Here is a 14848-nt window from a genome sequence, read left to right on the forward strand (position 1 = left end):
TTTATTGAATTGAAAGCATAAACATTCAGATATTTAATTCAAAACTGGCTCATACTCCAGTGATTTTGATGTCAAGTAACTGCATTGTACTAATAGCTGCTACAGTGAGATTTTACATCACCTTGTTATTCAAAGTAATCAAGTGATGAAGCCATAACAAAATATTGTATAAGGAAAGCATTGACAAGGACTGTCACTGCAGGTCTTGCTGTATGGGGCTCTGATGGGACTTCATTTTGCATCATTAGGGATCTTTGCTTTAGGTAATAACCTAACAAAGCCCCTACACGCTTTTTCTTGGTACGTTGGCAAGATTAGGCTCATAAGATGCACTTGTGTTGAGGAATAAAACGAGGAATGGGTTCGTGTATCCCCAGGCTGTGGCCAATGCTCTTCTCATCCATGCTGTGCAACATCAAGCTCAGAGCTTTTATTTCACCTATTCTGCATTTGATTTTGTGGATTTTGAATATGACATCACGTGTAACTTTGACAGTGAGAATGTCCCCAGAAGTGCTGATATCTGTATTTTCACTTCATTCAGTTTTAGTGCTGCAGCAATATTGAGTGCATTAAACTCAAATAATTACATCAGCTCCTGTTCCCGGCATCGTGTTAGCTCGTTTTATTTCATGCATAGTTATCTTCTGTGAAGCCCACCTCTTTGTCATGGAAACTGTTGTCTTAGCAGTTGCTAATCTCAATAAATATGTCAGTGAGTGTTTTCTTTAGTCATTAACATTTTTCACAGATTTTGAGAACAGAAAGTTTAGGCTCAGTAGCGTATAAAAGCATGGGAAGAATGAATGATTGGTCAACATGCAACAGAAGCATATTTGCTAATCCCTTGAGGAGACCTTAGGAGAAGCTTCCTGCGTATGAAGCAGATGAAGTGCCATTTTCTTCTGTGCAAGGAGTATAAATGCTGCTTTTAATTTTCCTCAGGCTTGTGCTTATGCCTTGAGACTTTAGTGCTTGTTCTAGCTGCAGACTGATAGGCCTCAATTATCTGCGGCTTATTCAGTGCTGTGCTGGGCAGAATGGCCCTCCCGTGGTAAGGATGGATACCTCTGTAGCAAACACCCTTTTAGGCAACAGAAAGGGCTCTTAAATGAAATAATATACTAAATGTGTGGAAAAAGAGGTGGGCGAATGTTTTTTCCAAAAGCTGAGAGCTTCCTTGGTCTGATGGGATTTTGGTAAATCATAATCCCCGGGGTTTAAATTGGTGGACGTGAACTTGTTACCTTGTCGTGTTTCCTGTCAACATGGCAATGTTATAACAAAATCAGGTCTGTGTTGTCCCTGCCCTGTGCCTTTTGCCAGAGTCTGTTTTCCTGTTCTTTCTTGATCTTTTCTTTGGAACACAGCAGTTGTTGAATTTTTTTGAATCAAAATTTCCTGTCTAGAAAAAGATGCAATCATTTATGGTAACAAATGATGAGCAAACAAAAAACTCTGAAAAAATGTTGCCTATGTAGTTTTCTGAAGTCACCTGTATAGTTTCCTCGTTTTTTTCCCCTCTGAACTATATTATCAAGTCACTCACCCCACCAAGCTCTCACAGTTGCTGCACCTCTGCTGAGGCCTTGCAGTCTGTACCGACTGTGGCGTTTGTGTTGTTGCAGTGATCGCTGATGGGGCTCTGGATAAGACGGCTCTCACAGATGATGTGGGAAGCGAGGAGGACCTGTACGAGGACTTCCGGAGCTCCAGCCACCGCTACGGCCACCCTGGGGGAGGCGGAGAGCAGCTCGCCATCAATGAGGTATTGCGTTGGCTGGTTTTTGACGGGCAGGATGGGGAAGGGTGCTGCTGCTTGGTTAGAGACATAAGAGAGGGCCAGGACCGAATTGCTAATGGCAAAGCAGATGGGGCTTCAGCTGTCATTTACTGTGGGTGCCAGTCAGGACGGGGTGATGGCAGGGTCTGGGCCTTCCACTGCAGTGGTGCCCTGAGCGTGGGGGCCAGGGATGTGGTGTGGCATGGAGCCACGGGCCCTGAACCTCCAGGTAACTCCCCTCTCTTGCACGTGTGTTTGGAGAGGAAGTTCGGAGCTACTAACGAGCAGCCTGGTCAGGGCTGGTGGGAGACTTGAAATGTGCTGTGCTGAATGTGATGTTAAAAACCGATCTATGTGCTGTTTTACTGCTAAGTGCGAAGGTGCGTAGTTGAATGTGGGCTTGGTCTGATGGCTCCTTCCTCTTTCCCTAGTAAATCCACTCTAGGGATGTGAAAGATATGTCTTTATAGTCAATGCTTTGAGCTATCTTCTTTTATAGTTCTTAAATTGATTAATTTGAGACCAGCAGTTAAAAATGTACTACTTAATTTAACTGAAGTGATGAGCAACATGTTAACAAGATTTAAGATGATTTTTCTGGAAAAATGCAAGGGCTTTGTCTAAAGCATTAGAAGTGGCATCCTGTTACACGCAGAATGCTTTCTTCTTGGGGTGAATTAATGAGCTTTTCACTGGAAGAGCGGAGCATGTTTGCCGTATGAACGATCTCTCACACACGCATATACACGCACCCTCTTTCTCTCTGCCCTGTACTGTTACCTTTACATGACCCTCACAAGATGAGGAGGAAATGATAAAAGATGCATTATGCTTTTGTGGGGCTCAGCTCTAACTGGAACTGGGAAGCTTTGTGCCTGTTCGTTGGATGCAAACAGGCATGGTGCTTTTGGGGTCTGAAACAGGCACAGAAAGCTGTGTAGTGAGGATAACAGCTTTTCTTAAAAAAAGAAGAAAAAGAAAAGAGAAAAAAGCTGTTTTGGCTGTCGTCACTGGTAAACAAACATTAATTTAGTAGAACACCAAAGTATCTAGCTCCGAGATGCAGGTGAGAGAGGTCTGGCTTAGGCAAGCTTATATCAAACTTTTCTTTTGTTCAATTTCCTATCCTCGGTGTGTTACACTGGAAGAGAATTAGGCTTACGTAGGTGCTCCGGGTCTTGAATCGCATTCTGCCACGGGCACCGGGGACTGGAGCTGTGGCTGTGCAGGAGGCCCCGGCCACGCAGAGGTCAATTTTGTCATGTATGGAGCACACGGGAGGCGAACTCTGCCATCCTCCCGTTCGGGTGCTTGCCCTGGCAATTCTTTTTGGTGTAGCTCATCAGAGAGAACATCCACTGTTTTTTGTTTTATTTTATTTTTTTAAAAGAAAAGGTAAAATATTTTGAGGTTATTTTTTTAAAGGAAATCTTTATAACTCTTTAAAATGAGGAAAAAAATATTTAACTTGGCAATGAGTCTGTACATCCATCATGCATGCTGAGTTTTTCTCTTTCATCGTTATGTATTATTGAAGCCAATAGTTTTTTCTTTTCTTAACAATTCATTTTATTTAAATAAAATTCCATCATACAACTTTTAATCAGGAAAGCAAATGGATGTGTCCAAAACAGGTGTGATTTGTATTGTCTTTGAAGCATACCTAGGCCTTGTTGGCCAGTCAACTGGAAGAAGAAAGATTATTTTTGGCCTGTTTCATAGATGCGTATTCAGGGGCTGACTAAATTGTAACAACAAGCAGTATGTTGTTTACTGTGTCAACTGGTTCCTATGGGTAATTAATCCATCACTTAGCTTCACTGAGCATTAGCAAAGTGCTCTCCTACGCAATCACTTCCCGGAACAAAAGAGTACAGTGAAATACTAAATCTCCAAGGTGGAGATTTTAAATACAGACATCTTAAGTTTTTTAATTGAAATATCTCAAATAGCTGGGAATCAGGCTTATCTTGAGCTTCACTGATGGATCAAAATCTCAGTATTGATTAGTCTTGAGTATTTTCAGCAGTAGTCCTAGGAGCAATATAAGGTGAAGGTCCAATCATTTAGTCAAATTTTGTGAGTAGTCTTGTCCTTGTTTTATTGCTTTCCCACTTGCATTTTATTGGTTATGGGTAAGGAAACTATGGTAACTGCATTATTCCTAGCTCTCTTGAAAGAAAAAGCTTTCAGATAAACAAAGAAGGTTGAAATACATTTTTAAAGCATTTGGCAGACCAAATGTTGCATTAAAAAAAAATTAGTTCATTTTGGATCAAGAGAAAATGGCTATGGAATAAAAAAGAAACTTTTCATGAAACCAGAATAATTTATTGGCAAAAATACTACAGGGATAAAAGAAGGCTGGGAAGGTTTTATAGAGCCCACCTAGGAAGATCAGCATGAGAATGTGTAAGAGCCAAGAAAAATCAATCAAAAAGTAATAATAGGAGCTTGGGATGAGAAAAGAGGCAGGGGAAGTAATTTTCTTGGGGCATCTCTTTGACGTTCTTTCAAATACATTCTTGATGCTTGAGGAAAAGAGATGTTTGTGTTTGGGCTGTATTTGGTGTGGTTTACTTTGCGGTTGTTCCAGGTAACAGAGCCTATCCTTGCATCGTTTTCCTTCCACAGTATAATTAGGTAAAACGTGGCAAGAGAAAATCCATACTGCAAATGCATTGTGGTTGAGTCCTTCCAATATGGAAATATTGCGTATAGGGACAGACCTAGCTGCAAGCTACAAGAAATGTGGTGCATGTAGACAGAAGTTGAGAACATGGCAAATTAAGCATACAAAAAGTCTACCTGCCCGGCTGTCCAGGGATGGTGGCGATAGTGAGGAAAACTGTGCTGCTTCTCGAGTAACTGGCCTGGGCGAGGAGGCTTTGGCCTGTTTGCTTGGAAATACCTGATGTGTACAAAGGGTTTGTTCTGTCCTGATGTGTAAAGGATCCATATGGCTCTGTTTTGGAAAAAAATGCTATAGCAGTTCAGCACGTGTGGAGCGTTTTGCCTCTTCTAGGTCTAGATAAACAGTATCGTCTCCATCACATGAAAGCAAAGTATTAAATCTCTGGAAGTGACCTTTTCTAACAAATGGCAAGACTACCTATTTTTGTCTTTATTACTTATGGCTCTACATTTGATAAGTTTGGAATTCAGTATGTGGAAGTCTTGTTCCTGATGAAATGCAGGACTCATTTGCTTCAGCAGGCAAGGATTTTATCTAATACATGTAACATAGTTGCCTTCTGTTTAAAAATGACAATACTGTAATATGTTACAAATGTTTGTGTTTACCAGTGCTCATTGATAGGATGCAATCGAGCTAATTAGTCCAATATACATGTTTCCAATTTTACAAAATAATTCATGCAGAAAAATGTTCATGGAAGTGGTGCAAACAATGCATGTCCCACTTACCAAAGGTGGCAAGCATGGTAAGAGCCTTTTCTTTCTTGTCTTGCTGAGCACTGTGTAACTGTAGTTGTTGAGTCACTAAAGCATTATTCTTGTGCTAAACTCTTTGATCACTCTTTGGGAACTTGTTATTTCAGTGTCACCCAGTGTTCATCCAAGCCACATTCAGTTTTCAACAAATAAGACATGTAAATTGTAATGGATTCCATTTAAAAAAGTCATAAAATGTTAAAGAAATGGTAATGCAGATAAAATAGGAATAGCAGATTTTAACTTTGTCCACCATGAATAACATTGTTCATAGCATTTTCACATTATCTGACTGCATTGCGATTAATAGAAGTCTCTTATGCAGTATATGAGGAAGAATTTCAGAAGAAAAGGTTTTAAAATACACCATTATTTGCATGACATTTTGCTGCAAAATGTTATCAATCCTTTTTTTAATGAATGCAAAATAGGTCGAGAAAGCTACAGTCATAACGGGTTTCCAGACAGAAAATAGAATTAGAATATTGATCGTATGGAAGCAATATATAACATTCACGTGTAATCTCGGAGACGTGATTTATTACCTCTTTTATGTCTTAATGTGAGTATATTGCTTTTGCAACAGATACCAAAGCAGATAGAAACCAATTAACAAATACCTTCCTTTCCCCCCCCCCCCCCCCCGAGGGCTTAATTCCCCATTTTGCATCTTGCAGATTTCTACAACAAAGACTGACAACTGTGGTCCAGAAGCAGCAATTATGATTTATTTGTGGAATACTGTGTAAAGCTCAGTGCTGGCAAGGGCAAGAAACAGTGTTTACCCTGATGAATGTAGATCTTTACAGGATCTGAGGTTTTGGCTCTAAGTATTTGCGTTACTCTGTGTGTGGCTCGTGTGTGAACGTTCAGACTATGCAGTCAGAGCTGTAACATCTCGTGCTGCCTGATGGGTTCAGTTTTTACCATTCTCAGCTCTGAAAATTCCTGATGTTGTTTCAGAGGGCTTTTTGCAACAGATTTAAAGCACATCAGTATATTCAAACATTCCACAGCAATTACGAAATACCCTGCTGAGCTGGATCCTTGCCTCCGTGCCTCTCATCAACCATCCGAATGAGGAGTGAAGTGGTCCCAAGGACCGGCAGAGCCTCGCTTCTGCTTTCTGCCACGGGCACTTGCAGGCTGTTCAGGGCCGCTCTGGCATCCCCCTCATCGGCACGAGGACTTGGCAGTCCTCTGGGCAGCATGATCCGCCCCCTAGTAGCTTCTTCCTTCTCTTGGAGGTGAGGGTGATGGAAGTGGAGTTCACTTAATACTGACTCTGGATTATCCTCATCTGAGGAAAGAGCAGCTTGCAGGAGGATTTTAAGGTTTTTCGGAAAGGCAGGAACCATCGGGTAGGCTTCGACGCTTCCCGTCATGCGGTGAGCCCTTAGCGGGCCGAGTTGCCTGTTGCCTGGGTACGTAGCCAAGGCAGGAGCCTACGCAAAGACTGCCGGCAGGAGCTCCTCTGGAACAGAAGCATTTCGACTGTGTATAATTTTTTTGCTGGACTTCTGTAAAGCTTTCTCTAAATTGCCCTATTAATCTGATACTCATTAGAAACAAACAAATCAGGCTTAGTTTAGTTCTTGGGGCAATAACAGCACGTAGAGTTCTGTCATAGGTTTTAACTCCGAAAAAATGCTGAGATGTTACGGTAGATAGTGCCTTGCACGTTCAACAGGGAATGACTGGTTTGTGGGGACGGTTTCCCAGTAGGCGTACTGCTCCTTGGAGGAGCAGAGCAGACGGGGTGGCCTGTGGGCTTTGCCCCTCTGTGCGTCTTCCCCCACCCTCCAGGACACAATGGCGTGTTTGGAGAGTGGAAAGTACTGCCCGACTTTGATCCGTGGCTGTAAAACAGACCTAAAATATCACTCAAAGGAACTACTGCAAGCAGCGTGGTGGCTTTGGAGTTTTTACATCAGCTGTTAGCTGTTAAACTGTAAAGACTCTAACAGCTTTTGATAATGATAGCTGTGAGTATTAGGAGACTTAATAACATCTGTTGTTTGCTAGTATTAGATGTGTTCCCAGCTCCTGGGGTGTAGAGAGAGGCTTGGCTCCACGAAAAATTTTCCCTTTGGAGGAAAAAAAAATCAACATTTTAATTCCTGAAGTTACTTGTGCTGAAGCACCTCAAAGTCTGCCTATACGTTATCCGGTGTATCCGTGGATTCATACAGCCCTGACTGTTGCTTGCCACCACTTAAAGAAAACATTATGTGACTGTTGAGGCTAACAGCAAGAGTTGGGAAAGAGGTGATTGTCTCTTTATGATTAAGGCTGCAACGAACTTCCAGTATTTTAGCATCCCACTACAAAGAGCTCTTTTAATGCATGCCAGTAACAAGATACTACAGTAGCCTGCAGGGCTAAGAGTTAAATTCGTGGAAGCCCTCGGCTTTCTGCCTGTCACTTCTAGTGCCTGAGGGCCGTTCACCTTGGCGTCACCGAGATCTTCAGTCCTTGCTCTGCTGCACCTCAGGGCAGGCAGGCAGGCACGAACCTTCTGAAGTCCGGATGGTCCCTAGCTGCTCCGGTCTCACTTGTACCTAACTGCAGGCTTTTTAATCTGCTGCCCCTCAGCCAGTGCTGCCTGCAGGACCTGGCTGTGGTGCGCGTGTGCTCAGCCAGGCCTTGTGCAACAACGGCCAAGGCTAACGTGTGAGCAGGTGACATGAGTCATTTCACCATTCGTGTGTAAAGCGAGAACCTTGCTTTCAAACCTGCTCTCTGATACAGAGTAGGAGCGTGCCCCTTTCCTTGGTGTATCTCACTAGCTATGCTGGGGAGCTGCCTTTCCAGCTTCCTGGCTTTTGGGGATCCTTGCTTTGGGTACCTGACTCCCCACTGCAGTTCCATGGGGGGGAGAAAGCATTGGAAACACTGCAATATTTGCACCCCTCTAAGGTTTAGCCTTGGATGTGTAATATAAGTTAAACTGCAGGGTTATCTCTGCTTGAAATTGTGATGGTGTGCAAAGGCAAGCCTGTTCTGCAAAGTCTTGCTGTTACACTTCACTCTGCCTGTGTCTTTATTTTAAAAATCGTTTGGGATGTCCATCCCCTAGTTTGCTAATTCAAGAAACACCTGCAATGGATAAAAGCACAATAACAAAGTGGATGCTGGAGAACAACGATTCTCTGGGAGAGAGGGATAAAGGAGTAATCTGACAGAGTAGGAATGCTGGCTGAAGGTTAGTGTGGGAGTTATTCCAGGTTTAAGTGTTGGCATGGAGAGAGAGAAGCGAATGTATCTGGAACAAACTGGTTTTATACCACGCTTTCTGCCTCAGGTTTCTTTCAGCATGGTTTTGATATCAGAAGATTTCTTGGATTCGTTCTCTCTTCTCTAAATGCTGACTTAGAGGAGCTTCTCTTTGCTGAGTTTTTCTCCTAATCTCCAGAACACATTTGAACCCTGTGGTGGAAAAGTAAAATCCCTCCTGACTCCTCTGGCCCTTCAGAGAGCACTGTTAATGCCTTGAAAGATCTTCCCTGTCAGCTTCAGCCCTGTCCAATGACCGAAGGCCCTTGCCCTGCACTTGCTGAGTAAATTGGGGACAGACTTAGCTGGAGGTGGGAAACAGGGGCAGCAAATTCAGCTGTGCTTTACTGCAGTGAAGGCAGTAGCATATTCCTTGCAGTTTTATTGTATTGCTTGGATGAAAGCAGCAAAACTGTGGGAGCTGTTGAGGGAAGAGTGATCAGTGACCAGCAAACAACCACGTTCCTGAAGTGCCAGCCCCACTGTGTCCTGCGGCTCGCGGCGAGATTCCTCCTCCCTCCAGGCGCTTGGGGCTGACCTTGCTGGGCGCCCGTGGCGTGCCCCAAGGGTGCCGCTGGTCTCTTGCAGGTCAGTCGTCCGCCTGCTGCTTGCAGCAGAAGGAGGAAATGTTACTTGCATTAACCCTGGTACACCCACGCTCGAACGCGTGTGCGCTTGGTAGGCAGAGAGACACAACTGCCTTTGTCTGCAGCAGGATGGGGCTCGCTGGCAAGCCTCCACACGGCACGCGGTTGTGAAGCAGATGTGCATGGTCTTTATTAGTTATTGGCCTTGTGAAGCGTGGTCTGGACTGGAGTAGGGCTGTGCTGCTTTACAGCAACTGAGCATCAAGTCCAGCTTCCTTCTTGAGGTTGTGTTTTGGGGGGACAAGTGTGGTTGTAGTGAAGAGCAACCTGGAAAAATGTTGTTTGAGGGGTTTTTTTTCATTCTACTCCCAGGTAGCTATTTCTTTACTCTTTTTAGAGGGTCCTGCCTCTGGTTAATCTGTCTTGCCATTGGCGAGTCTTGATGTCAGTAGCTGTTGTCGAAAGGAAGCAGGTTGCTCAAGCTTTCCGTGTGGACTGGACGTCCTGTTTCTTTACGTTCCTCCATCCCTGATGGACGTTTTGGTGGTAAAACAGAGGGAGCAGCTTCTTGGTTTACTGTCAAGCAGCAGAGTTAGGAGTATTGATTTCCCCTCCTTGCCTTGTTGATCCGTTTGAAAGCAACTAACCAAGTTTGCTTCTGGGTTTTCTGTTGTTAATTCCTTAGGCAATGTGGCAGGCTCTTGGAGAACAGCCTGTCAAGACTTGCTCTTCAGGGTCTGTTGTTTTGCTGCCTTTTTCCTGGCCTGCTGGCTAGAACAGAGGCATCAGGAAAGGCTGGACTCAGGCCACTTGGCTCCATACATGTCCCTGTAAAAAAGTCTCTGTCTAGCTTTTTTTTTGTGTATGATTTCCTTCATAAAAATGTCTAGCCTGTTGCTTATACACAGTTCATGTATGTCTTTAGTCTTAGAGGTTTTCTCATTCTCATACTCCTTGGAGCTTGTGTCCTTCTTCCCACCCTCATCCCCTGGCTCTTCTAATTCCATCAGAAGACAATTAAGGAGGATTGTAAAATAAATATTATTACATGCCAGTTTGGAAGAACTTTACAGTACTGTTTGTAAGCAGTTTCCCTTATTTACACATCCAAAACAGAAGGGCAAGACTGGTATATTCAGTAAGAAGTGAGCAGTCAGAGAAGTGCATGGTGGCAGTGTCATAACACTGCACTGCAACCAAATGCTTTTTTAAGACAGATAAATGGACCTTATGCTCACATTTTATAATGTGTAGGGTCAATAGAACATGCCAGACAGCCAAAAACTATGTGGCTTGCTTGGAAACTCTGGTATGGTCAGAAAGGAAGGAGCCTAATAGGCTAGAAATTTCCAAAAAACAAAGGTTGCCTCTGTTTTCCCTCTCCCCAGCCACCTCTTTCAAGAACTCCTTAAAAGTATTACCTTTCAGTGTTTCTCAGCTGTCTTATCCATCTTCCTCTCCCCGTAACAGTCACCACATTCATCTCGCCACTCACGTTACACCTTTATTCACTCCCTCCCTCTCGCCTCCATCCTCTGTTTTCGCTGGCTCCATTGCTCTTCCTCTGAGCTCACCTGCTTCAGGCCCCACAACTCTTCCCACTCCTGTTTCCCTGACTCTTCCCAGAGTATTTCTGTGCCCTTGTCTGCTGTTCCTCCCTACCTCTCTGCTCCAGCCCAGATGAAGACCTTCCCTTGTCTTTCTGAGTTCTCCATGGCTGTCAAGCTGTCAGCTCAAAGACTGAGTAGCTGAAATAAGAGTACTAAAATCCTCTGTAGCGTCTCCTGAACTCCTCCCTTGGTCACTAAGGGTGTCACTGTCATCCTGCCTGCTTCCCCGTCCATGGCCAGTGTTGTCTTCCCTTCTGACCCCCTCTAGGCTATCGCATTCAAGCTCTTCATCTTGCCAGGTCTCTAAGGTGCGGCATTTCCTTTCCTATCCATCCATTTTACTGAATATCCAATTCAGCCTGTCTTTATTCCGAAGTGTCATTAATACAACATCCTTTGTTCCACTTTTGTCCTATTTTGCACTAAAAGATCCATTTTCCTAGGCTGCTGCATGGGCTGCACCGTCCTGTTCTTTGTTTCTCTGCATTTGTTGCCCTGCTCTCCTGCATCTATCATGAAATGCTGTGTTTCATTTCCCAAGCCGTTCCTGTCCTGTACCCTTGCCTGTGATTTATCATTCAGTATTGAGAATTTTCCACCTTTAGTCAAACCCAACTGCATGCCTAGCACTATGCCAGCCCACGCTGGAAGTGTGTTACCCTGCGTGTGTGATGCCTGGAAGCTCCCTCGGCTGCGCTCGCCGAGCTGCGTGGGATGTGTCTCGTGGACCCCCGCGCCCGGCTGTCAGCACGGGCTCACGGGAGGAGCGCGCTTCCTCTGACGCCAAAGCTCTAGGCTGTGGCGATGATTCCCAGATGCTTCAAATCTGTTCAGTAGTTTGTTGTTGTTGTTGGAGACAAAATTTGCTTCAGGAGAGCTCTGAAGATTTTTCTAGATGCAGCAGAGTCCGAACGTGAAGGACCATGTTCTAAGCAGATTCTGTCTTCTGCTGTGCCGGGGGCGGCCCGTCTACGCGGCTGGCGCTCTGTCAGCCTACCAGCGTGGCCAGGTCTTGGCCTGTGCGCTACGCTGAGAAACTCTCGGACCGGTTTCCTTTCCATTGATAATTGGTCTCTTGGATCTTGGCACTCCAGCAAGAGAACAGCTTGTAATACTTGGGGAATATTATGTGAGTAACCTGTCCAAAGAGGAGTGGCTGGAAAAGGTAGGCGGTCCTAAACCGTGCAGTACCAGCTAGAGAAACGCGCAGTGGAAGTGGTTGTGTGCTGGTAGTGTGGTGGGCCTTGCAGCGTTACACGCTGTAAACTTCGGAGCATATGGTGGACCTCTTAACAAACTCTTCTCCATTTTAGAAATATCACACGCAATTTAAGAAGCTGTGCTTGTTCTGTTCTGATGTTTTAGGCCACGGCTCAACAGTGTGCTATAGCCATTTGGGAGCTGCTAGCTACAGTCATTACTGAGGGTTAATTCAACACACAACAGGGTTGATAGTTGCTTAGTTTAGATGCTGGGCAAAGTGTGAGTGGGACATTTTGGAATTAAGGAAACTTTTTTTTGGCAGGTTGCATGGCAGGTAGCAATGCTCGCCCCCTCACAATTTTATTCTTAGTCCTCGTTTTCTGTTGCTGAACTGTGAGTACAGATTTGTCCACTGAGCATCCACTCAAGCCTGATTTCTTTTCTGAAAGATGTAGTTTGAAATGATTTAATAACTCCAGTGTTATTAGGGGAAAGTATTTTCATCACCCTATTTAAAAAATATTAATAAGAATAGCAGCTTCTTCCTTAAGAAGCTCTAATAGGTCTGTTATGAAAAAGGCAGTAATAATTTGGCCCTTTTCTTTCAAAAAGAAAAAAAAAAGGTTAAAGAGAAAAAAACTCCAGTTGTATAAACTAAGGTGAAATCCGTTAGTTTGGCTGTTGAGCTGTGTAAGGTTTCTGCCTGGGCTGAACGTGCTCTCTTGCTCCGTAGCTCTGTGCACGCAGCCTCTGAGCAGCCACTGGTGGTGGCTAGAGAGGGACAGGGGAGTTCCTACTTGCGTCTCTGCTTTCATCAGTGTGAAAAGAGGGCACAGCCCTACCTCAGAAGATGCTCTGTTTAGGAATGTCCTAGCAAGACTTGTGAAGAAATTAATATTTGTATTCAGTGCTGGGTTTGCCTGATGTGTAAAACTGCATTGAACAGTGCAAGCACATGCAATATTGATCTAGCTGCCCGTTTTGTCAGTGCTTTTTATCCTCTGCAGAGAATGAGGCAGGACTGCTGTGGCAAAAGAGTGTGTGTGTGTGTGCGTGTTAGATGACCCTAATCCAGGCACTGCAGAGAGGCTGGGCAAGAGCTGCAAGACCATTCTTGATTCTAGCGTTTCTTCTCTTGTTTTTGTTACCTTTTAATATTTTGACACTTTTTTTTTTTTATGTAACTGGAGAGAAGGTGTTGATACATTAGCTGGTAACCACTTTTTTTTTTTTTCCTCTAACAATTTTGAGAGCAGCCTTGGCTGTAAGAGGAGTTGCATCAGATCATATGTCTTGTACTTGCAGGAAGCACATCCCTGTCTGTGCTATGTTAAGTATAGAAAATCTGGGTGATTTACTCTGGCATGTTACCTAGCTTACCCCTAGGTAAGGAAAGCTTTGCAGTAGGCAAGGAAAGCTTTATTTTCCATCTGTGATCAGCGCGGTGTCCTCATGATTCTTACAGACCTCTGCCAGTTGATACCCAAAGCAGATCTGAGCCACGGTGGTGTCTCTCTAGCATGTCCTATTGCCTGCTGAGCTTTGCACCAAGGACTAGTGGAGGGAAAGATTCATTCAGATCAAGCACATCATCTTATTCAACCTCTTCTAAGCCCAGGCCCTTCTGAGAAAGGGAAAAGGTACCGACGTCACGGCTGCTCCTCGCTGCGCTGGCTGCCGCGGGAGGCGGCAGTTTGCAACACGTGCTCTTCGCCTCCTCGCTGCGCTGGACGCAACTTCAGTGTTAGTCTCCTCCTCAGTGATCTATTTGCCTGCTCTGCTGAAGCACCTGTGCTGTTTATTACAGTTATTAATTTTTCATATTTATGTGCAGATGCTTTTCAGTTCCCAGTTAGGTTGCTACTGTATTGGAGCACTGTTTTCATACGGCAGACAAGCGGGTTTGTCTGTATACTTTGGGCCTTGTAAGGATGAAACCTAAAACAATCTTTAAAAGCTTAAGACCCACTTGCTGCACGTACAACCAAGGTAACAAGAAACAGCTGGGCAAATAATTAGTGTCGTTTAGATTAAAAGCGAAGAAAGGGGTGTCTTTCTGTTCCTGCTTTATTTAACATTAGACTGGGGTTTCTTGAATAATTTATTCTGTGAAGTCCTAGTCATTGAGTAACTTCTGTGAGCAGAGCATGGTTTTGTGTGCGATGGGGCCTTTGAGGCTGCTCGGTGTTTGCAGCCCTCGCCGTTGTGAGCGGCGTTGCTGTTCCTGTGGCGTATTGCTGTTCCCCAGCTCGCTGAGGATAGCTCTTGGAGGAAGGACGGAAAGGAAATTATTACAATTTCAAATGAGATTCCAACAAAGCTTGCACAACGCTCCCTTGAAATATGCTCCCTCAGCGATCATTATGCAAACTAAATCCCTCACTACTACAAGCCACAAGATAAAACCTTCAGTTATTTCGTGTCAGTGATGCCACCTACCACAGAAGCATGTTGATCGGTGAGGAGCAAGAATGCGGTTTTATTTGTGCAATAGAAAAATGCCGCATGGTATTTAGCTGTGTGCGGCAGGAGCGGGAGCCCCCCACCACTACAAACACTTTGAGTTACCTTGGCAATACCTCCCCCATGCACGGTCTTCTGGAAGGGACTGTGCGAGGAGACGCATTGCGTGGGGGTGGAAACGAAAGCTGGGTCGCAGCGAGTGTCAGACTGCAGTTTCTGTGCTTGTCGAGACCGGTTACTGCTCATGCCAGCTTATTCTCTGTGGGGTCAGAAAGGTGACTGGGCGGCTTAACCTTAAATTGTAATGCTCCAAGAGGTACACAAGGTAAACGCGTTATACGCGCCCAGGCACACTAGTGCAGCAGGCCTAATGTCTGCACACCAGAAAAGTGAAGGGACGTGGCTTTGACTTAGGGTGTTTCAGCTGCAGCAAAGTTGGGTGCAAAGGCACCTCCCCCTTACTGCTTTGCATC

The 14848-nt window shown here is 44.6% G+C and overlaps 1 protein-coding gene across 5 annotated transcripts in view; it reads left to right on the plus strand.

Annotated features, from left to right (window-relative positions):
• The window catches only part of ARHGEF4 (Rho guanine nucleotide exchange factor 4), a 235270-nt gene that overhangs the window by 185585 nt on the left and 34837 nt on the right, over positions 1-14848 (plus strand). For all 5 annotated transcript variants that reach the window (XM_064516975.1, XM_026109625.2, XM_064516974.1 and 2 more), the window contains one exon: positions 1629-1768. In XM_064516975.1, coding sequence (XP_064373045.1) covers positions 1629-1768 — 140 coding nt within the window. The remainder of the gene's footprint in view (positions 1-1628; positions 1769-14848) is intronic.

Source organism: Dromaius novaehollandiae, chromosome 9 (assembly GCF_036370855.1).
Source record: "Dromaius novaehollandiae isolate bDroNov1 chromosome 9, bDroNov1.hap1, whole genome shotgun sequence".
NCBI classification, from domain to species: Eukaryota; Metazoa; Chordata; class Aves; order Casuariiformes; family Dromaiidae; genus Dromaius; species Dromaius novaehollandiae.